Here is a 25,212-nt window from a genome sequence, read left to right on the forward strand (position 1 = left end):
GTAGGGTATGGTATAGGGAACCATAGGGCAGGTGTGACAGAGACCCTGAATGTATGAAGGTTGGTACTTATGAAGGTTAGTACTTCCCTCAAAAATGTGACAATGTTCTGCTTTAATGTAATTCTTTAAGGGATCTAATGACATAAAAAAGATAGGTCTAGCAGCATACTTGATGGCTTTTCATTTATACAGTTTTTCAGCAGCCAGTGTTTGCCAGAGCATACTGGACATTATCTTCTGTCCACGTTAACCAAGAAGGTTGAGCAAGCAGACCTCACAAAGGACAGTTAATCTTCGGCTGGGACTTAAAGCTCCAGTTTTTGTTTTTTCCTTAAATTGGTAGGGAGGCATATTTAAGGTTCATGTACACTGCAGCTGATAAACTGACATTCAGGAGCTTTTCTGCGTTTTTTTCAGCAGCTCCTGAACTCTCCCTAATGTTTTCCTATGTGTCCATGTACACATCGTCATTTACAGTCATTTACAGGCAGTTGAGATTACAGTCGTTTTTTTTGAATGCACCAAACTTGCATTCAGGAGTAAATGTTATCAGTGTTTCGAACACCAAATGCTTGTAAACGCGTGTAAATGCGGCTAACCTCTTTATAAGCGTTTACGTTTATAAGCGTTCCATATTGTTCCATATCCAAATGCCTTCCAGAGCCTTTTTTCATCATCAGAAATGCATGCAAAGTGTTTTCCATGTGTTCAAATGGACCCGGTACACCAGCGCAGTCAGTACCAGGTTTTGAGTGAAGGAAACAATGGTAGAACGTGCCGCATTATGCTCATGATGGGATCCATAGTGAATACAACCAGAAAAGACAGGTCATCTCAACACATACTGCTCTCTCTGCTTCTGCTCTATCTATTCCTCTGAAAATGTCTGAAATAGTTAATTCTTTATTGTTTTTCAGTGCATTCTGGAAGGTCTCCTGATGTTATCTTTAAAAAAAGTTCTAAACGCAAATACACATAAACACGGTATGCAAACGCGGCTAAACAGACGTTTTTTAACCTACGTTTTCCAGCAGTCAGTTTCCATCGTTCAGAAGTGTTTTCCAAACGTCCCGTGTACATGGAGCCTTAGAAATAAAGAGCAGCTGTCTGACTGCATTACGTATCCTATTCTGGTGCTGTCCCCTTCAGACTCAGCACCCTATGATCCAGGGAATGTATTCTTCCTGGTTGAATGATTTGCAGCCTTATTTAATCTTCTTTGTGTGATCCCGGGGCATCAAGGGTCTGCTCCCTGGGGGTGTTTCATCTGGTCACCCTGAACTGACAAGAAAATGATGCTTTTTGCAGCTTTCAGGACATATCCACAGCTGCAAGAAGAAGACACCTGACAAAAAAAGTATGTAGAAAGGAAAAAGGAAGGGGGCGAGGAGGGGTGCATCAAGGAGGGGGAGGTACAAATGGTATGGGGTTTTACCGCTCTAGAGTTGGGTTTTAAAGTGTTACTAAACCTGTTGGAGATACAACAGCATGTACTATATAGTATTGTGTGTTAATATCACTTGACCCGTAGATGGCACTGTACACTAAGGTTACTAGTTGTGCATATGTGTAAAACTTGTTGGTTCTCTCTTTCTCTCTGTTTCTCTCTTCAAAACCAAGATGTTTGCTGAAATGTGTTCTGTATGTTTGCAACTTAAGCCACACAAGTAAAACATAGTTCTGCCTCATCACAAGCTACCAGTGTCTTCTCTAACACATAACCAACAAAACCCAGGAACCTGCATGCACTATATCCTCTCTCCCACAGTACACAAAACATGGAAATGCAATTATTTTAGTAAATATAAACTGCATCAGCAGTTAGAGCAGTCTTGTGACTTCTATCAGTGTTCACCAGAGCACTGGTTAAAGATTGTAGGAGGCAGGGGTGGACTGACAACTCATGGAGCCCCTGGGCAATAGGGGATCATGGGGCCCCTGTGTCCTTGCCCACACCCAAAAAAGCCTATAAAAGGTACCAGGGGCATTTCATGGGGCCCCCTACTGACCCCGGGCCCTTGGGCAGTGCCCGAATGCTCAGTCCGCCCCTGGTAGGAGGGGTTTTCTGTCTGCTCTAGGAGGAGTCAGAACCCTGTGCTGATTGGCCTTGTGCTGATCACATGCACCCTCCCAAGAGAAAAAAAAGCTTCTCTAGCAATACACATTAAACTGAGCATGTGCATGTGACTACTGGTTCAGTCTGTCTTATCAGGTGGATATTTGAACAAGAGGAGGCACAGAGAAGAGGATCAAACGGCCTTTGTACCCAATACAGAGGATTAACCCCTTAGGCTCCATAGTGAGTATAACAAGCATGCTTTGCTGCATATACAGACTGATGTTATTGTTGTAGGTTTAGTAAATCTTTAAGCATTGAACATGTCTTGATGAATATCTGAAAAGAACCAAGGCTGATCTAAATATAAAATGTTCACTCCATATCCTCTGGAATGGTTGTGTTGCTGAACTACAGTTAAAACGTTTTGTAAGATGTACATAGACTGTAGAAAGGTTAGAACCTCTGCCACATTTTTTCTTACTGATGACTACTACTCCTTTAGGTCTGGTTCACACCAGAAGCAGTTTGCTTTTGATCTGTTTTTGCAATTCTTTTTGCATTGCGCTTTGCATTTTTTCACGTGCATTTTTGATGCATTTATTTTTTTTGGGGGGGGGGGGGGGACCTGTTGCTAGACAGATTAAAAACACAAAACGCTTCAAAAATGCACTACATGAGTTTTCTGCAGCGTCTCCATTGAAGTCTACTGAACCAAAAACACAATGTTTTACACTTAAAGAAGTCCCTGACCTTTTCCAAAAATGCAGCGGATCAAAAAAGCATAGATGTGAATGTGTCCTATATGATTCCATGTTAAATGGATTGTAATGCGTTTCTGCAAAAAGCACTAAAAAAACACATTGGTGTGAACCAGACCTTAAGCAGGCCATACATGGGTCGAATTCTGAACGATTTTTCGATCAAAAATCGAAAACGTCCTTCGTTCTGTAATCCAATGGTGCCACCAATGATTTAAAAAAATCGGTTGTTTTTCACGAACTTTCCAACATGCCCGATAAACGAAATGGGGAGGAACCACGAAAATCGGCTGATGCCATTGCCCCACTTAGGGCTTGTTCACACTTGACTTTATTTCTAACTCTTGTCAAACGCCCCTATAGCATTTGACAGGCATTAGACAGGCGTTTGGGAAGCATTTTAAACGCTCCTCAAATGCTCCCCAAACGCCCTATTCGCAGTTTTGAGGCAGTTTATAGGCGTTTGCCAAGCGTTCAAACTGGACCACAAACGCCTATAATGAAGTTAAATTGTATTAACGCTCCTCAACCGCCTTGCAAACGCTTGCCAGTTGTTTGAGGAGCGGCACCATGGACTTGAATGGGAGGCATCAACTCCTCCTGACTCGACAAGAAGCATCACTGTGTGCTGCCATGAGCAGAATTTTCATAGGCGTTTGAGAAGCGTTATAAACGCTTCCCAACCCCATCGTTTAATGTCTGTGTGATATGCCACTACCCTTTGACAATAATTTTTACTTACTTGGCATCACAGGTTGTACTGCTTTGTTTTATTGACTCTCCCTTGATATATAATGCAATTGACACTGAATATACTTTCCCCCGCACTTTACTGTCAATATAATGTCTATTGCCTACAGTTAATGTACTCCTTCCTATGTTATAATACCAATAAAAAGTTTGAACAAGGAAAACGCTTCCCAAATGCTTGTCTGACGCCTGCTGACAAAGCTAGTGTGAACTGAGCCTTACAGAGCGAAAATCGGTCAATTATTCTTAGGTCTAATTTTCGAATGAAAAATCATTTGGAGATCGACCCATGTATGACCTGCTTAAGGTCTGGTTCACACCGATGTGGTTTTTTAGTGCTTTTTGCAGAAATGCATTACAGTCTTGCCTTCTGCCTGCCTATGTTCCAACCTTAGCTTGCAATAACAATGCATTGCATGCTGTGTCAGTGGTGGGATGGTAAATGTACTGTATGTGGATTGGGATAGTGTAACCGAGTACGTGCTCAGAGATTCAGAAACAGTCAGTGATTTAACCACACTTTTATGCTGCCAGCACCTGCCTAACCTGAGCCAACCTGGGTGGGGAAGGCTGTAACAATGCAATAGAGTTATATATTTTTTTTAAATAATTGTGCTGAGATTTATGTGTGTCTGTGTGACTGTCACTTGTGGCACAGTACCGTATTTGCCGGCGTATAAGACTACTGGGCGTATAAGACGACCCCCTACTTTTCCTGCTAAAATGTATTGTTTGGGCTATACTCGCCGTATAAGACTACCCCTCTTCCAATGCAAAACAGTGGGAGGAATAGTGCCCCATCATCGGTGTCAGTGGGAGGAATAGTGCCCCATCATCGGTGTCAGTGGGAGGAATAGTGCCCCATCATTGGTATTAGTGGCAGGAATAGTGCCCCATCATTGGTATCAGTGGGGGGAATAGGTGCCCCATCATTGGTATCAGTGGCAGGAATAGTGCCCCATCATTAGTATCAGTGGGGGGAATAGTGCCCCATCATTAGTATCAGTGGCAGGAATAGTGCCCCATCATTGGTGTCAGTGGGAGGAATAGTGTCCCAACATTGGTGTCAGTGGGAGGAATGGTGTCCCATCATTGGTGTCAGTGGGGGGTGGAATAGTGCCCCATCATTGGTGTCAGTGGGGGGTGGAATAGTGCCCCATCATTGGTGTCAGTGGGGGGTGGAATAGTGCCCCATCATTGGTGTCAGTGGGGGGTGGAATAGTGCCCCATCATTGGTGTCAGTGGGGGGTGGAATAGTGCCCCATCATTGGTGTCAGTGGGGGGGGGGAATAGTGCCCCATCATTGGTGTCAGTGGGGGGGAGGAATAGTGCCCCATCGTTGGTGTCAGTGGGAGGAATAGTGCCCCATCATTGGTGTCAGTGGGAGGAATAGTGCCCCATCATTGGTATCAGTGACTTCAATGATGGGGCACTATTCCTCCCACTGACACCAATTACACTTGCTGACCCTGTTCTAGTATGGTGCTGCTGCAGCTTCTGAACACTTACCTGCTGCTCCTGCACTCGATTTTCGCGGGGCCACTCAGCTCTGCCCCCTCACCGGTGATTGGCCGCCTGTGTGCCTTTCCTGAGCTACAGTTCTGGTGGCCAATCACCGGTGAGGAGGCGGAGCTGAGCAGCAGCCCGACCATCCAGTGGCCGAACTGAAGGAGCAGCCGCGCTTCCTGGACCAGATCGTCGTGGGACCGGAGCCAGGTAAGAAACAGCCCCTGCCCACCCCTGTACTTAGTGTCCCTTCCGTTGGAAGAGGGGGGGGCTGCAGCACCGCGCCGCCCCCCTAAAAAGTGTCAGTATGCCGTATACCGGTGTATAAGACGACCCCCGACTTCAGAGAAGATTTTCAAGGGGTAAAAAGTTGTCTTATACGCCGGCAAATACGTTAATTAAAGCATATTTTTTTGGTAAAAGGGCTGTCGCATACATGGCTTAGGTTCTACTGTACTTAAACATATACAGTACATTTAGGCCTCTCCCACCATTAGGTTATTATAACAACCCACCATTTGCCATGGCACACTTAAGGTGGGAATACATGATTAGAAAATCACGATAAAGACAATTTAACAGCTCAACTGCCAACAGCTCAAATAAACTATTACAGTGATGTTGTCCAGACAAAATCCAACGTGTTTCAGAACTCATGTTTCCTTCTTCAGGGAATAAACATGTCAGATAAATAAATCAGGTAAATGTGAACATAGTACATAATGTCACTTTAATATTGCATAGAAGAAATTTGGTTACTCAAACACTTACGGTTTGCACCACATCACATAGTAGATAATAGATATTCATAATCAGTCTTTCACCAATCCGTCGAAAGCCTGAGCCAGCCTCTCCTGGCCCTTCCACAGCCCAATGCGTGAGTTGTGGGGGGACAGAGCAGACAGCCGCAGACTGGCTCCGGTCTCTGCTCATAGCAAAAGGGGGAACTGAGCTATCAGCGGTGTGGATCACTCAGTTCTCATCCTTAGACAGATGCTGCATCCATCTAGGTATGATTTAAAAAAAAACAAAAAACTACTTCTCTTTAAAAGTACAATATATTGTGTAGTAATGTTAAATGATATAAAGTTAGGTCCATATATACTGTATTTGGATACAGGCACAATTTTCATACTTGGCTCTGTATGCCACCAGAATAAATTAAAACAAAATAATCCAAATGAATTTGAAGTGCAGACTTTCAGCTTTAATTCAAGGGGTTGAACATAAATATCAAGTACAAATTTTAGGAACTCCAACCATTTTTATACATAGTCCCTCCATTTTCAGGGGCTCAAATGTAATTAGACAAAATAATATAATCATAAATAAAATGTTCATTTTTAATATTTTGCTGAGAATCCTTTACTGGCAATGACTGCCTGAAGTCTGGACCCCATGGACATTACCAATGACTGGGTTTCCTCCTCTCTGATGCTTTGCCAGTCTCTAACTACAGCTGTCTTCAATTCTTTGTTTGTGGGTCTTTATACCTTTTAGTTTTGCCTTCAGCAAGTGAAATGCATGCTCAGTTGGGTTGGGATCAGGTGATTGCAAAATATTCCACTTCTTTTCCGTCAAAATCTCCCAGGGTGGTTTTGCAGTGTGTTTTGGATCGTTGTTCATCTGTACTGTGAAGCGCCGTCCAATCAACTTTGCTGCATTTAGCGGAATCTGGGCTGGCAGTATATCTCTAAACACTGCAGAATTCATCCGGCTGCTTCTGTTTTCCGTCACATAATCTATAAACACCAATGATGACCCAGTGCCACTGGAAGCCATGAATGCCCATGCCATTCCACTGCCTCCACCATGTTATACAGATGACATTGTGTGCTTTGGATCATGAGCTGTTCCAAGCCTTCTCCACACTTTTTCCTTCCTGTCATTCTGGTGCAGATTCATCTTAGTTCAACTAATGCTTTTCCAGAACTGGTCTGGCTTTTTTAGATGTTTTTTGGATAAATCTAATATGGATTTTCTAATTCTTCATGCTTATGAATGGTTTGCACCTTGTGGTGAACCCTCAGTATTTGCTCTCATGAAGGCTTCACTTAATTGTAGACTTTGACAATGATACGCCCACCTCCTGGAGAGTGTCCTTCACTTGTCTGGATGTTGTGAATGGGTTTTTATTTACCAGAGAGAGGATTCTGCAATCATTCACCACTTGTGTTCCGTGGACGTCCATACCTTTTTATGTTGCTGAGCTCACCAGTGCATTCTTCTTTCCTCAGAATGTACCAAACTGTTGATTTGGCCACTTCTAATGTTGCTGCTATCTCTCTGATGGATTTGTTTTGTTTTTTGAAGCCTTACAATGGCCTGTTTCACTTGCATGGGACAGCTCCTTTGAAAGCATGATGTAGGTTCACAGCAATAGATTCCAAATGCAAATACCGCACTTAGAATCAACTCCAGACCTTTTACCTGCTTACTTGATGAACAAATAACGAAGGAGTAGCCCACACCTGGCCATGAAACAGCTTTTGATTCAATTGTCCAATTACTTTTGAAAAAGGGGGGGTGGCTACTCTTAAGAGCTGCAATTCCTAAACCCTTCCTGCAATTTGGATGTACACACCCTCAAATTAAACCTGAGAGTGTGCACTTTCAGCACATATCCATCATATAACTATAGCTTGAATATGTTTTGGTAAATACATGAAAGAACCTAAAACTGTGCCTGTGTCCAAATATACATGGACCTAACTATTCTTGTCACAAAAGCAAAGTTATCGGCTCCTTCTTTCAGTTTCAGTTTGCCTGGGTGCTTAGGGGAGAACCTAGGCAGACAGCACACATCACATCTGACATGCACCTTTAGGGAGAAATATAAACTACACTTTCCATAATACCATAGGAATTCACTGACATCCATGGCGGCGGTGCTCAGGGCTGTGCTTTGCTTGTGGTCTGGTCACAACCATATGTGGCAGAGATCATACCTACCCACAGAAGGAAGTGTGGCATCAGCCCCTTCAGTAAACTATATGGAGGATGTTATGTGATTGGGAGCCATTTCTCCATAGGGAGAAAATAGTGCTGCCTGGTTGCAATAACCAGAACATCCATGACAAAGGAGGAATAAGGGGCATGTTGGAGAGGGAAAAAAGAATGGAAAAACTTTGTTTTTGTACAAAATAAGGACGCATATTTATAATGATAATCTATTCCTACTGGCTGGAGTTCAGCTTTAAAAATAAACTGCACCCACAGCGGCTGGTACTTTTTTTTTCTGGGAAGGTGGCAACCCTATGTTCTGGTGACACAACAAAAACTAAAGACATCTCAAAGTTGACAGAGACAAAAATTACAGAGGTTTTAAACTTTGTCTACCTAGTAAATAAAAAGTCCTGCTATCTTTGTAGATTTTTCACGTTTCCTGCCCCATTGGCACAACGAGAGGTGAAGGGAAATTTCCTAAATGGGGCACAGACTACAAGAAAAACTGAGATTCTTTTAATTTACTCCCCATTTTACCCTAAACCAAAAGGGTTTGGCTGGAGTTCCAGCAACATTTATCCAGTTTCTGAACTCAGGACTGGATGAGATGGACTGTCCAATAAAACAAGCACAATTTAGATAATACACACTGAGAGCTCCATAGATCAATCACTCCATTGTTATCACCACTTTTATTGGAATTTACACAGTACAACCATGTATAGAGGTATATATTACTACACAGGATTAACAGCACCATAGTCAACTCCTCGTCAATACTGACGGTGGTTGAGCAGACACAGTTCTCAAGATGGAAAAATACAGTTTTAATTAAAATTTTGTTGGCAGTACATACTGTACATAAAATGGCCTTTTCTATTTGGCAGTAGGCAGGCACTTTTTACAAGCCATTAATGCAAACAAGATACAACAAGTAAATTTATAGCAGACAGAATTAAATACTGAACACTCGATCATTAAAGAAATAATAGTTAAAGTTGCCTATAGCTAGAGACATTTGCTCTGAGCAATGAGAATGGCTTCACAGACATTTATTAATGAGATCCATTGATATAGTGGTTCACCAAAGCAGCATCAACAGATTTATATACTTATGAATGCATTTACAGTATAGCTGTGACTACTCATATTAAAAGGAATAAAAAAAAATAGTTACAAAAGAAAAAGATTGTATAGTGAAAAATATGTCTTTTTTTTCTGAGTGTAGAATTTGACGAATTATTCCAAAATGGACCAGAATGACCAAAAATGGACTCTACTTTATTTCTATATATGACAAAATGGACTCAACTTTGTTTCTATATAGTATTAGATCCCACGTAATTGTGATCCCTCTACCCGTGTGAATCTTGAACACTTAGGGGTCAACGTTTTGACCAAAGAGTCATACAACTTTTACCTATTTTCCACATTAGATTTAATTACAATAATGGGTGAAAAAAAACATTACAAGATTCCTTAAAACCCATCTCCAGGCAAATTTTAATTTTCAAAACCTATCCTCACACCTCAATTCTATTTTTTTTTAAATACTTCGCTCCTGATGGAAAAAAAGCCTGCAGTTAAATCTGGGTGTCATACCTGAGCAAAATCTCTTAGGGAGCCTGCACAAGATTCAAGTAAATCAGCACTAGGTCCTTGGGGCACTCTTGCAGCAGATCCATGTGTAGAGGGAATGGATGGTAAGTAAATGCTGATTACAGTGCCTCCTGTAAAGTAACCCAGGGCAACTCCCTGGGGACCTAACCTCTAAAGTGAGCATAACCTTCCCATATAAAAGTGAACCTGTCCCTAATACCTAAAGTTAAAATTCTTGACACTAAGGCCTGATTCACACCATTGCTTTTTTCAGAAATGTACTACAGTCTATTTAACATGGTTTTCTACGGGACACGCTCACATCTATGCATTTTTTTAGCCCTTTTTTGGAAAGGGTCAGAGACTTTTGTAAATGCAAAAAATTACATTTTGTTCAACAGACTTCAATGGAGATGCTGCAGAAAATGCATGTAGTGCATTTTTGATGTGTTTTGTGTTTTTAATCTGCCCAGCAATAAGTTGCCACCCCCCCCCAAAAAAAAGCATAAAAAATGCAAAATGCATAAAAAAAGTGTCAAAAAATGCACCACAAAAATGGACAAATCTCAAACTTCATTGGTGTGAACCATGCCTAAAACTTAATTTATACCACTTGTGTTAAGCATGCGCTGTTGTGTGTTTAACGTTGTGCTGTGCATATTTTCACAACAGCAGCAAACATATCTTTCCTTTAAAACGGAGTTCTAGTCCTCACAATCATTTCTTTTTAAATACTACCCCGTGATTATTACAACTTAAACTTTAAGATTTGAATGTTATTAAGGTGTTCCTTCTTCTTTCTTTAAAATCAATAAAATCTAACCTGATCTCAGAAGCAGGCAGGGTTCATTCAGGTTGTGGGCATCTGAAGCCCACTTGTGTTTATTTCTGGGATTCAGTGCAGCTGGCTACCCAGCATGCACCTCCCGATCTCGCACCTACGTAGTAATGACACTGTGCGGCGGAGTTTCTTTATGACAGGTTGCCATAGCAATGGGGGCGTTAGTGCAAGTTCCCACCCGCTTGTGGTGGCAACCTTTCCCGATTGTGTCATTTCCGGTCTTGAAATTACGAGAGATATCAGTATTAGGCGATTTCCATGGACGTCTGGGATAGATGATGCCAATATCCCAGGAGTCCAAGGGAATTGCCTTATGACATCGCCTAGGCAGGCGGACTGGAAGCGCCATATACACAGCTCTAGATAAGGTATTTAGACGTTAAAAAAAAAACTAGCCATTTATAAATGCACTGCAGATGGTGATGTGCATGAAAGGAAATTGTAAACATGGGTGCAACTCCACTTTAACGTGTGTTGGAGAATGTCATACTACATTTAAATCCATTGTTTCCTGCAGCATTGGTGTGAACTGAGCCTACTGGAATCAATGGACTTTGGCTTGTCATTGCGTTGAGCAAGAGGAAGCATGGGAAACATTGCTGTACTATGTGGCAGCCCTATACTTCCGCATCTCCTGGGAGTCACAGTGGAGAGATAAAAGAACAGAAACAGAATCTAAGATGTGGGAATACTTACAAGGTCAACAAAAGATAAATCAAGGTTACAGCTGATGAGTGTTGTGGAAATCTGAAAATGTGAAAAGAGAAGTTTGTGATGAAAGGACAAAACCTATCCGGTTTAGAAGTATGCCTGGAGAGGTAACAGTCTGCTGATCACCTGATGTGCTGACATGTGCCAGATGATCCTCTGAGTTACCTTTTCGGATCCAGATGACCAGGAGTGGTTTGATATACTCAAATGCGCGATTTATTGCGCTTTCTGGTTAGTGCAATATACATTCGTTTACCAGCCACTGGAGTCACGGAATTCACTTTATGATGTTTATTGGACTTTGAATTTATATATTTATTATTATGTGTGTCACTACTGCAGTTTATACGTCAAATCAAGACGTTATTTTCACCATCAGATATAGCGCTCCACAGCGCATGTTTTTACGTTTGTTACATCATACATATACGTTGATTCATTTATTCATCATTTGTCTAGCGCTGCATTTTGCTTATTATTGATTTATTGGAAGGATTGAGGTTTTACCTTTATGCTAGCAGCTTACTCCTTTTACCTAGCGCTCAGTTAGCCTTTATTATTTTATTTACTGGATTCTTGATTTACCAACTAGTGAGCCATTAAGCTGGAACAAGCATGGCGCCTACGAGAGCTAAAAAAAAAAAAAACATAGAAAAAAATCTGAACTCACAGTTGGCTTAATTGTTACATGTCAGTAACTCACTGGTAAGGAGATCAGGATGAGGATGACGGAGGCTTTATGAAGAAGTTACCAAGAAAAGCTGCAACTCTCAAGTTCACTTTAAGTTGTCTTAGGAATGTACTGTAAACTAGAAAAGCTAAAATTTCTGGGGAATTTGTGTGAAGTGTTCTTGCCTCCACCAGTAGTCTACAACTGGAGTGGGCGGAGTAACTGGGTGGAGTGGGCGGAGTAACTGTTGTGTGGTTGGAGTGGCTGGAGTAACTGTTGTGTGGTTGGAGTGTCTGGAGTAACTGTGAAAAGTTTTTGTCAGCTCCCACTCTAGTTTTGAACAGTCCGCCATTCATTCCTATGGGACCAATTTCACCACAAAACCGCTGATATTTCGTGAACCATTCAGCAAAACGTTCCACAAAGTAATTGCACACCAATCGGGAACAATCCGCACATTTCGGTATATTACTGTCTATGTAGTGTAAAAACTGTGGGAGGAGTTAGGGTGGTAAATTTGGCTATAATAATAAGAATATATATGTGAGATGACAGTAAGTGGTCTTGCCATGTGAGAACACTTAATAAACTGCTGACTAGGGATGCACCGATTCCAGTTTTTCAGAGTGAGTAAGAGCGCAGATACTTTTCCTCAAATACTAGTTGATACCAATTACTGATACCTATTTTTTTCCTGCAAGACTAAAGTTACTATTCTTCTGTTCAAGCATGAGCAGTGCAGGAAACCGCACGTGATTCGGACACGAAAAGCATCACAGTCCTGTGCCAAGCACATGTGATTCTTTGCAGTGCGATTTGAGCCTATTCATTTTGTATGGGCTCATATCGCACCGTACAATAAAGGTATCGGTATTAGGTATCGGAGCAGTAGCATAAGTATTTGTACTTAGTATCAGCACAACCCTACTGCTGACTGGTATTTTTATAGTGTAATTAAATTGTGCCAGCTATTGCACTTTTTGAAAAAAGAAAGACACCTGAGATAACCAATCACAAAGCAGTAAGGAGAGGAAAAACTGCATTGAGGGGGAAAATCCTTTCAACTAAATGCACAAATATTCACAAACTTCAAGATAAATATCACCAAGTATGATCCAAAGAAAGATTAAGTCCAATATTCTGTCATTTCAAAGAGGTAGTGAAACACGTCGGTCCGGCGGGCAATCTCTTGAGCCGTTTCTCCCACTTTGTTAGTTAGATGAGGGTTGAGGTAGCGGTTCATGAGAAGAAGCTCCAAGATCTGGCGACTATCTCTGTTGGCCGCAGCTAGATGTAAAGGGGTCAGAAAGCCCTCAGTTTGTGCGTTGATATCTGCGCCATGCTGCAATAGGAAAGATGCAATAGCGGTGTTATTCCATTTGCAAGCGCTGTGCAGTGGGGTCCATCCATCCAGTGTGACGGCATGTATGTTTGCCCCCTTTGCAATCAGCTCCCGTACCACATCTAGGTGACCGTTGTAGGAGGCTCTGTGCAGTGGGGTATACAGATCTTCATCAGTTACGTTCACAAAATCTGGGTGGGCTGCAAGAACTCTCTGGACGGTTGCCAGCTAGAGAAGAGAAATAACATATATGAAGAGGAGAAACGTGAGTCGTGGAAACTGGATTTTTAGCCAACATATAACAGATGTGATTTTTATTTAATTTTATATATTGTGTTATCTGTACTGATCGCAAATTAATTAAAGGATACGTTCACCTTTGGGAACATGTTATATGTGCCACCTGTTTTTAGGATGGAATATGTAACATGTTCCCAATGCTGCAACCCGTGCCCGATCCCCCTCCCTCCTCCTGACAGCAGTGCAGGGAGAGGTTCCCATTCAAGCTGTCACTTTTTGAACAGAGTGCGGCCATGCCGGGCTCGACCCACACGGCCGCATCATTCATTCATAGAGTTCTGTGAATTAATGTACTACAAGTACCAACAGCCTTAGCGGCTGTCAGCTTGTAGTTCTTAATGAACAGGGGCTGTGGAGCACCATGGTAGTTCATTGATTTTTTTCTGTCATTATATCGGCTTTGCTGTACATCATGTACAGGCAAGCAGTATACTGACAGGTCTGCAGGAGACCTGCATGGCACCAGCGATCTGCTGATCGCTGGTGCAATGGTTTACAGGCTTCTGCAACCAAAAATAATAAATTCACATTTTTGTTTACCTTTATTATTTTTGGTCAAAAGGTGAACTTATCCTTTAAGAAAATCTATACCTATAACAATGATAAGGGATCTGACTCCTGAACTTCAGCAAATTAAAGGGCCAGTGTCAAAAAGCTTTTGTTCACTTTAGAGATACTCCCCCTCCCCATACAGTTCTATAGGAAGGCAAAAGCCCATTGATGCAGGCCAACCGCACCTGTATTTCCTTCTCGTTGATTTTCGAAGCATCCTAAATGGATGTCAATAGCACACTGCACTTGTCCACTGTGGCCCGTCAACACAAGATCAAAGGCCAATTTCACTTGCATACAACATCCATTAACGTATAATATTCACCTCTAAGTAACTTTGCCATTTACTTGCTTGTACCTTAAAGGAACCCACTCTTGAATACCTGAGCATATTTATTAATTTATTGCAGATACTTATATAGCGCCATCAATTTGCAAATATATTGTGAATTCACTTTAGTCCCTGGAGCTTACAATCTAAAATCTCCAACTCACATTCATACATACACATGCTAAGACAATTTAGACAGGAGCCAATAAACCTACCAGCATGTCTTTGGAGTGTGGGAAGAAAACAGAGTACCCGGAGGAAACTCATGAAGGCAACGAAGAACATGCAAACTCCAGGCAGTGTCGTTGTTGGGATTTGAACCAACAGCCCCAGTGGTGTTAGGCAGAAGTGCTAATCACTTAGCCACTGTGCTGCCCATTACATTTATCTAAAAGTGGCTGATGATGATGATTTATCTAAAATATTCATTTGTGCTTGGCAACAACTGCGCTTTAAATATTTTGTGAACATTTACAGTGCAAACAAAGTGACAAATGCTCTGTGCAAACTATATCACTTTGTATACTGATTAACAAACAGTCCACTTTATGTTTAGGAAATATTTGAGGTGTGTGTATATACACAGTATACATTAGTGCTGACAATCTTCTAGATGATAGCAAGCATTTTCTAAGATGTGGGGATGTGGAGGAGGTTGTGATGGTGTAATACATTGGGAGAGGCCAAAGCATTACTGTGGCACAGTAAGCCAGACTACAGGGAAAGTTTTCTGAAAATTCAAAAGACAATTATGAAAACACTAATAATCCTAAATAATCCCGTGCTCCCCAAATTTTATTCAAAGCAAATAAACGACCAAAAAAAATGGAAAGCACCCAAATATGTAAAAGAATATTACAAAAAGAATGCTGCTGTAAGCATCTGAGAGTTACTAAGATCAGTGGGAAGGATATTTTTGATCAAATCTAACAGTTGGTCAATGAGTGGAGGTAAGGGGCACTGTTCACTGGTGGAAGTACACTGTGGTGTAACAGTAAGTGGACACTGGAAGCATGTTTGTGTTTGATGAGTGGATATCACATTGAGTTGGAGCACAGGAAGATTTAAATGTATTAATACAGTGGACTTTGAGGATTGTTGTGAATCAAGACTTTTGCACCTGATGAACTTGCACTCAATAGATTAACATTATGTATATCACAAAGTCATAATTCACTGTATGGTGTGATGATATTATTATGACATATATGTTAGAGCACAATTTTAATGTATTTATTATTTATGCATATTTTTTGGTTGAGCAGCACTTTTTGGGTATTGAGAAATTATAAAAACACTGTTGACCAAAGGGCTGTTAAACTGCTAGATCACATCTATTTACCTGAATTTGCTTCATAGACTACGATCTGTGCTGTAAAAAAAACAAACAAACAAAAAAAAACAAACCTAAATTTATCTAAGGGCTCATGTACACTGCAGCTGATAAACTGACATTCGGGAGCTTTTCTGTGTTTTTTTCAGCAGCCCCTGAACTCTCCCTAATGTTTTCCTATGTGTCCATGTACACATTGTCGTTTACAGGCAGGTGAGTTTACAGTCGTTTTTTTGAACGCACCAAACTTGCGTTCAGTAGATTTTATCAGTGTTTCAAACGCCAAATGCTTGTAAACACGGCTAACCATGTTTATAAGCGTTTGCGTTTAGAAGAGTTTTTTAACTGTTCCATATCGAAATGCTGTCCAGAGCCTTTTTTCATCATCAGAAATGCATACAAAGCGTTTTCCATGTATTCAAATGGACCCGGTACACCAGAGCAGTCAGTTCCAGGTTTCGCGTGAAGGAAAAAATGGTAGAACGCGCCGCATTATGCTCATGATGGGATCCATAGTGACTACAACCAGAAAAGACAGGTCATCTCAACACATACTGCTCTCTCTGCTTCTGCTCTCTCTATTCCTCTCAAAATGTCTGAAATAGTTAATTTTTTACTGTTTTTCGGTGCATCACAGGCATTTTGGAAGGTATCCTTAAAAAAGGCTTCTAAATGCAAATGCACACAAATGCGGTATGCAAACGTGGCTAAACTGACATTTTTTAACCTACGTTTTCCAGCAGTCAGTTTCCATCGTTCACAAGTGTTTTCCAAACGTCCCGTGTACATGAGCCCTAAGGCTCCATTCAGATCTCTAAAGTTGCATGCTTTCCAGTACGACTTGATCCAACATTGATTCAACTTTCTCTGGACCAAAGTCGAATTAAAAGTCGCACCAAAGTAGTGCAAGCACCTTATCAAAATCGATGCGACTGAGTCGCACATATTTGAAAGGGTGCCATTGAAAAGAATGGACTGCGATTTGTTATGCAACTTTGAGGTGAAATAGAGCCTCACGCATTTTGTGATAGATAAATTATCAGTGTTGTGGGAACAAATTTTCATGTATGTAACTTATTTTACTTTGAGGGAATAAGAACCTTACAGCAATGTTTAAGAACTTTTGTGGACTGTGGGGTGACTGTTTAAAATTAAAAACAAAATGCCTTAGTATAAGTTTTCCCAAGAATAACCCTTTAACCACTTGCCTACAGGACACTTTAACCCCCTTCGTGCCCAGGCCAATTTTCAGCTTTCAGCACTCTCACTTTGAATGACAATTGCGTGGTCATGCAAAATTGTACCCATATAAAATTTTTATAATTTTTTTTACACAAATAGAGATTTCTTTTGCTGGTACTTAATTGCCACTGGGTGTTTTATTTTTTACACTATAAACAAAAAGAGCCAAAAAAAAAAAAAAGTTTTTCTTTGTTTCTATTATAAAATTTTGCAAACAGGTAATTTTTCTCCTTCACTGATGTGCATTGATGAGGCTTCTCTGATACACAGCACTGATGAGGTGGCGCGGATAGGCAGCACTGATGGGCACTGATAGGCTGCACTAGTGGGCATTGATGAGGAGGCATTGATATGCAGCAATGATGGGCACTAATAGGCGGCACTGACTGTCGGCACTGAATGACGACACCCACTGGTGGCACTGATGTTCGGCACTGCTGCGCACAGATGGGCGCAACTGCTGGGCAGCATTGATGGATGGCACTGCTGCGCACTGATGGGAAGCAATGCTGGGCACTGGTGGGTGGTACTGCTGGGCACGGATCATCAGTGCCGATCTGCTCTGTGAAAGTTGCCGGTTATCGGCAGTACTTTACAGCGCGAGGAAAGCGCAGCCGATAACCGGCAACTGTATTTACTCGGTGATCTGCTGTGTCAATGCAAGTGTACAATCCATATGCACACGTTCCTGCGTTAAAATTGGCTGTGTGTATAAGTGGGTGCTGCAGTGACTGTCGGCTGGAACCGACCAGAGTCAGCAAGGGAGAATGTCACCAGCACACCGAGGATCACCAATAAGGGTCCAAAAGTTTTAATGGATGATCACATAGTTACAGCAAGGCAATGTTTTTGGAGTCTTGCAGGAACCCTTCATCAGGCATGTGACTCTGATGAAGGGGTCCTGCGAGACTCCAAAACGTTGCCTTGCTGTAACTATGCGATCGTCCATTAAAACTTTTGGACCCATATTGGTGATCCTCGGTGTGCTGGTGACATCTCCCTTGCTGCTGTGTCAATGGACACAGCTGATCACGTGGTAAAGGCACTGTGATTGGTCTTTTACCTCATTACGTGATCACCTGTGTCCGTAGGACACGGTCACGGAGATCGCCGGGTGCGCGCTGCTGGGGGCGCACGTTCTGGGAGGACATCATGTGATGCCCTCCCAGAACTGGACAACTGCGCTGTAGCCGTCATTCTTTTATAGTGCGGTTGGCAAGAGGTTATAGTGTGGCCAAGAACTGATGGCACATCCATTGCAGATTTAGCCTAGGTTTGGGTTTGGGGCAATTCTCAAGCGGTTTGGTGTGTGATTTTGCGGTGCAATTTGTACTTGACAGCTGCAATTGTCATGTAATTGTAATAGTCTATGGAACTTAAAATTGCACTGCAGTAAACACCCACAGGACCCTTTTTTTTACCTGCATCAGAATCGCACCGCATAGGTGAGAATGGCCTTCATAGAAACCAATGTTATTTCACGTGACAAGCGAATCTGTGCATTCTGGAATGCATCTTAACCACATCAGATTCACATCAGTGTGCACCAGGGTTAAACAGCGCCACCACACGGTAGAAAGATGCTACTGCAGGTCAAGTCTTCATCTACAATGTCCACCAACTATAAAGAACAGAAACCAATGATGCTGGAGACTCACATTTCTTCAATGTTACAATTAGGTAGGGAAAAAAACATCATAAATGACAGTATACAACACCCAAAAGAGAACTCCATAGTGATTTGGTTGTTTCTCAGGCGTGGCCTCCCTGTCCCTGGTCTCAATGGAGGAGCAGTGCCCACAGGCACACTAATCAGTAGAACTAATGATTAATGTTATCTTGGGGTCACACAACCATTTCTGGAGAGGCTTTCCATGTACAATAATGGATCTGTGGGTGCACAACCATTTTAAGGTTTAAGGTGGCTTAAACTAAAATAGTAAATGTCTACTTCAGGTAAGGAGAGGTACAAAGTATGTTTTATGGTTAAAAACACTATGTTCACATTTATGTCCATACCCTGTTATTTTCTGCAGCAAACAGCAGCAAGTCTCTAGGATTATTTTGCAGCTGGGCCTCCTGCATCTCGTACCATTCCTCAGTCTTCTCCTCATCGTCGTCATCAGACTCTCCAGGCCAATGGCTCTGGGTTCCTGTTGGAATCAAGTGTCTGTGGGTTTCCAGAAGTTCCAGCTGATTGAAGTCATCAGGAAAGTGATCGAGTTTCTCCTGGGCCTCAAGATCATCCTCTGGACTCTCTGTGGCCTTGCCCTGAGTGGAGGTGACAGTGTCCTCCTGGAAGCTGGTCATCTAAAAGCCGCAACACAATGAGAATTGTTAATGTTTCCACAGCTGTCAAGATGGCCACATGCAATGAAATCTAACTGTGCAATATCCTTGGATTTAGTAATTGACAGCTTTTTAGTGTGTAAGCCAGCTTGGCTTGGACATATACTGAACAAATTGCTTAACCTCTGCAAAACAAAACAGTAGTCTTGGTAAATGCAACTAAAACTGTACAGTTATAAAATGTGTGACCAACATTGTTATTATCTTTAAACTCCGTAGGAGGGCCACATTGTATATTTTACAAATATCTGTGGGCGGAAAAAAAATCCCAATCTGAGCCCCCCTGACATCAGAGTTCTCCCTTACGTCAGAATTGGGGACTATAGGAAGCCCCTCCTGATCTTAACCACTTCCTGTCCGGACACTTTTACCCCCTTCCTGTCCAGCTTTCAGCTTTCAGCGCTATCACACTTTGAATGACAATTGCACGGTCATGCAATACTGTACTTTTATGAATTTTTTACCATTTTTTTGAGACAGATAAAGCTTTTTTTTGGTGGTATTTATTCACCGCTGGGATTTTTTTTTTTTTTTACTATGTAAATGAAAAAGTCCAAAAATTTTTTAAATAAAATTTTGCAAATAAATAATATTTCATCATAAATCTTGGCCAAAATTTATTCCGTTATTTTTTTAGTAAATAAAAAAAATCCAAATTAGTTTATAACCAAAAATTATAATTTTTAAACATTTTCTTTTACATTTTTATTTTATTTTTTTATATTATTATTTTTTATTTATTTATTTTTTTTACATACTGTCACCCTAGCAGTACAGTCTCACCATGGTGACACTGTACTACTTGTGGGGGGTGATGAAGATTTTTTTTTTTTTTTTTTTTTACACTGATTGCTTTTACACCCATATAGGATGTAAAAGCAATCATTTCTCTTTCTCTCTGTCTGCATTCTTGCAGTCATTGAGAAGTACTGAATGAGCTGTGATTGGTCACAGCTTGTCACATGGTACAAGGCTGTTGTGAATAGCCTTGTACCATGTGACCTCTGTGATCATTCACAGATTTCACACGTAGTAAGCAATGATGTCACAAGTGACATCATTGCTTACTACTTTGCATGTGATCTCTGATTGGCCAATCAGTGATCACATGATCGGTACCTCGTACAGAGGTCCCGCCCGATGATTGGTGTTTCACTGTGTCCGGAAGACACAGCAGGCACCGGATCGCGGTGCTGCGCGCTCCCAGGGAGCGCTCACAGCTAGAAAAGGCAGGTGCCGTTTATGAACGGCAACCTGCCCCTGGACTGCCACCGCCCTGCCGTTTATAAACAGCAGGCGGACGGCAAGTGGTTAAAGCAGTATTAGGGCTCATGTACACGGGGCATTTTGAAAACCCTTCTGAATGATGGAAACTGACTGCTGGAAAACGTAGGTTAAAAAACGTCATTTTAGCTGCGTTTGCATACCGCTTTAGCTGCGTTTATGCACGTTTGCGTTTAGAAGCGCTTTTAAAAGATAACCTCAGGAGACCCTCCCAAATGCCCAGAATGCACTGAAAAACAGTAAATTCACTAAATAAGACTACTAAAATACCGCATGAGTTATTTCATGAAGTCATGCGGTATTTTAGCAGTGAAAAGCATGCATCATGTTTCAGCTGCCAGTAGGGTTCCCACTGACAGCTGAATGTAAAAGAAAGAATTGCCGGCAATTAAATAATAATAATAATAAAAAAAAACAGTGTGGGGTCCCCCCTCCCATCCATACCAAGCCCTTCGGGTCTGGTATGAATTTTGAGGGGAAGCCCCGCGACAAAATAAAAAAAAAATGGCATGGGGTTCCCCCTCATAATCCATACCTGACCCTTATCTGAGCATTCAGCCCGGCAGGTCAGGAAAGGGGGAGGGGGGGTGAGCGAGCGCCCCCCCCCCAACCATGCCAGGCCACATGCCCTCAACATGGGGGGGTGCTTTGGGGTAAAGGGAGCTCCCCCCCGCCGCAGTCCCGCTATAAGTCGCTGGTTGCCGCCTATACCGCCATTGGTAGACGCTACAACTTTCATGTAAACCAATTAATTTACACGTATTAGAATTTTTTTGTAGTAAAGACATGTAGCAGAATACATTTTGACCTAAATTTATGATGAAATTTGATTTTTTTTTTACTGCTTATGTTTTATAGCAAAAGTCAAAAATGTATATATATTTTTTTTTTTCAAAATAGTCAGTCTTTTTGTTTATAGCGCAAAAAATAGAGCTGATCAAATACCACCTAAAGAAAGCTCTATTTGTGGGGAAAAAAAAGGACATACATTTAATTTATGTACAGCTGTGCATGACCACGCAATTGTCAGTTAAAGTAATGCAGAGCCATGTCGCAAAAAATGGCCTGGTCAGGGAGGGGGGTAAATCCTCTTGAGGGCAAGTGGTTAAGGAGAAGGTCAGTTAGCCTTAACAATGGATGAGTTATCAGCTGTCAGCATGGTTGTCCATTCACGCACAGATTGTGGCTCGCCCACCCCCAGCTCTCTTCTCACTGGCTCACTGGCTGTGAATGACAGCAGCAGGAGCCACTGGCTCCCGTTGCTGTGTGAGCTAATGAGGGAAAAGAGACCCGGGAGAGCCACGGCTTTCAAGCATATCACAGGTTCAAGTTGGGGCTCAAGTAAGTATGGGGGGGGGGGGCTGAGGGGCAAGCTGCACCCAGAAGGTTTTTTACCTTAATGCATAGAATGCATTGAGGTAAAAAACCTTCTGACTTTAGAGCCAAATATAGCAAAATATACGGATCATACTAGTGATCTGGTAATGTCCGTGATTACACGTGATCCACATAAATGTCCGTAAGGCAATAAAGTGCAGCAAATTAAGCTGCTGAGGGCAAGTGTGATATTAAATCACATGAAGCTTGTCGCCCAAAAAGGAGCAGGAGCTTTTTTGGGCGACAAACGTCATGCGATGTGATTTGCCGCATGTCAATTGAGGCAAAACCACACCACGTTTTAGGTGCCATTGAAAACAAAGGCACCTGAACCTGCGTTTGTGATCGCGGTCAGAATCTCAGCGATTCTGCCGTGATCCCAAAACTCCCAGGTGTAAATGGTGCCGCTCTGGTTCACACATATGCGATCCTGGATGCGTTATCAAACACACAGATTTGCACGACAGGCTAGATATTATCTGTTCCTATTGGGGTGGTTCACGCAGATGTGATCCATATGTGTTGCGTTTTGAGTGCCATTATGAACAGGGTCTTGTGCGAGTTTGTAGCGGTGCGTTCCAGACAAGTAATAGAGAGGATTGGCATGCACAGATAAGTGTTCATATAGGATAGCTATTGACAGGAGTTTTTGCATTGAAGGGCGGGCTGTGCTCATTTGAATGGGTTGCTGTTCCCGTGTTTCACGCAAGAAAAAGGTGCATGCACCTTTTTAAAAACGAATCTCCAGGGAAACCGCAAGGTCTTTTTAGCCATGGTTTCCCTGCGGTTCCCAAACTCACGATTGTGCTGCGGGCTGAAATGCACGGGGATGCCATTCAGAATGAATGGCAGTCCCATGCATTTCGCAAGAGCATTGCAATTCGGCTGCAGGTGGTTGCGAGTGTGGGAAGTCAGTGGGAGGTGTTTTTAATTGCAGTAAATAGGGAATGGGAGGCATTTTTGCTTTGAAGTCAATGGGAATCAATTTTGCATTGAAGTCAACGGGACGTGATTTTGCAGAGAGAGCGCTAGCAAAATTGTGCCTGTACTGAAATTTCTGAGAAACTGGAATGACATTACGATTTCAGTACACCTATATGTGAACCCAGGCTAAGGAGGCTGCTTGCCCACAGCAGAGCTAAATATAAAGAAAAAACCCTGCCCAGTGCCTGGAACTGCATGTCCTGGGTGTTGGACGATGTAAATTGTGCATTCCTGCATCTCCAACCCAGCAACTGAGGACACTAGGAGGCTTCCTTCAGAAGTTGCCTGCATCCAAGCAACATAAGAACTAGGCGGCTTCCTTCAGAAGTCACTTGTGTCCTAGCAATGGAAGGTGCTAGGCAGCTTCCTTCAGAACTAGCCTGGGACCTAGCAACGGAGGATGCAGAAAGGCTTCCTTCAAAAGTTACCTGAAACCTAGCAACAGAGGATGCTAGGGGGCTCCTTTTAGAAGTTGTCTGCATTCTAGTACCAGAAAATTCTCCTTTGTGACCTAGCAATGGCGGTTGCTAGGAGGCTTTCTTCGGTATTTGCGTGCGTCCCAAGGCAGAAAAATTCGTCCAATTCAGCAGGGAACAGCCAAATTTTGATCTACGTATGATCAGGATGCTTGTACACAAGTTGATCTATCAATGGAAAATTATATAACCAGCCTGTCAGGTTTTTCCTGATCAACCAGAATACAATAACTCAGCCGGAGTGATTCCCCAGCCGCATCAAGCCTGCGGGTGGGGAATCTAGTCATCTTTTTTTTTTTTAGCCCGCTGGCTGAATGAAAAGAAAAAAAGAATAAATCATGGCCATCCCTAGCAACAGTGCAATTTGGAAGCCTACCTTCAGAAGTCACCTGTGTCCTAGCAATGGAGAATGCTAGAAGACTTATAGGTCTCCTGCAGTGTAGCAACAGTAGGCTATAAGATGCAGGCAATGTCTGAAGAAAGCCTTAGCAATGGAGGGTGCTGGGTGGCTTCCTTCAGAAGACATCTGCAACTGAGCAACAGAGGACACTAGGAGGCTTTCTTCATATATATATATATATAACATGCATACAGAGCATGTTTACACAGGATCTTTGTACTAATGCCATATTTTCATACAGCGTGTGCCTGAGCCCAAACAGGATTTACAAAATGAAGGAAAGGAATTTTGCATCCTTTTTTGGTTGTATTGATCATAGATTGTTTCTAGTTACAGGCAGGGCTGGGACAAGGGGTGGGCAGGAGGGCCAACTGCCCTGGGCGCAATGGTTTACTGTAGGGATGGGGGCCCCTTCCTTTTGTTAGAAGGTTGACAGGAATAGATAGTGGCCATGATTTGGACAAAGCTGGGTGTAGCATCCCCGAAGTTTGCAAACCATCAATGGGGGGGCAGCTTGGCATACTTGCCCCGGGTGATGGATGACCTTGTCAGGTTACAGGTATGGATGACATATATTATTATATAAGATTTATATAGTGCCAACAGTTTGCTCAGCGCTTTACAATATAACTGGAGACAATACAGCAACAAGAGGGTTAGGAGGGCCTGATCCTGGGAGCTTACAATCTAAGAATAGTAATACACCCCTTGTAGTAGCGGATTATTAGACATCTCTATGATTTGGGTGGCAGAGATGAAAAGCCATTGAGGAAAGCATCACCGAGGGATCGCAGTACAAATGAGGAAAGGCGAGCAGACAGAAGGGTTGCAGGTTTTCATCTCCTAGCAGATGGCAGCACATGCAGATTGTGGTCACATACAGCCTGCTCCTGATACCAGTTATATAACAAGATGCCTATACACACAGTGCCATCTACTATTATCACATAGATCACACACCATAATCCCACACAAAAGCTTAGTACATACAAGCCTTGTATTTAAAGCTCCATCTGGGAAACAATCACAACAACATAGCAGCCCCCTCCTCACCTTGCAGACAGCTTAGAGTCCCTGCTTCTATATGCATGGTGGAAAAACTACACTTCCCAGCATGCTTCACTGCACCCCTGCACTTCCTACCCAACCTCAGACTTCCCCTTCATCCGCCGGTCTAAAAGTGTCCAGAGGCCGGTCTAAAAGTGTCTCCATTGGGTGGCCATTTTGTTAGTGTGCATTGCTTGGGAACTAAAGGAACTTGGTCTTCGGGTATATGGAAACCGAGGGACGGTAAACAGCCGAGAATTATAGACATTCTTCCAGTTGGCCTCTTTAAAAGCGTTGCATAAAGTATTTACGAAGAATGGGGAAAATGTACTTTTTTGTCAGTAAAAATAGTATT

General features: G+C 42.3%; 1 protein-coding gene across 1 annotated transcript; it reads right to left on the bottom strand.

Annotated features, from left to right (window-relative positions):
- Nucleotides 1-8,696: 8,696 nt before the first annotated feature.
- ANKRD49 (ankyrin repeat domain 49) lies at nucleotides 8,697-24,969 on the bottom strand. The gene is made up of 3 exons (XM_089655628.1): nucleotides 24,864-24,969; nucleotides 18,960-19,250; nucleotides 8,697-13,410 (listed from the first exon to the last, which is right to left on the bottom strand). The coding sequence occupies exons 2-3, from the start codon at nucleotides 19,248-19,250 to the stop codon at nucleotides 12,967-12,969; spliced, it is 735 nt and encodes a 244-aa protein (XP_089511754.1). The 5' UTR covers nucleotides 24,864-24,969; the 3' UTR covers nucleotides 8,697-12,966.
- Between the last annotated feature and the right edge of the window lie 243 nt (nucleotides 24,970-25,212).

The sequence above is a fragment of the Staurois parvus genome, unplaced genomic scaffold, assembly GCF_062004578.1.
Source record: "Staurois parvus isolate SC_StPar_1 unplaced genomic scaffold, SC_StPar_1.0 ptg000858l, whole genome shotgun sequence".
Classification (NCBI taxonomy): Eukaryota; Metazoa; Chordata; class Amphibia; order Anura; family Ranidae; genus Staurois; species Staurois parvus.

Bases quoted from the DNA above. Each gene is read 5' to 3' on its own strand.
- ANKRD49 (XM_089655628.1), bottom strand. From the start codon at position 19,250: ATGACCAGCTTCCAGGAGGACACTGTCACCTCCACTCAGGGCAAGGCC. The intron at 13,411-18,959 runs GTATGGACATAA...TCTCTTCTCTAG, and splicing joins TTGCTGCAGAAAATAACAGG to CTGGCAACCGTCCAGAGAGT.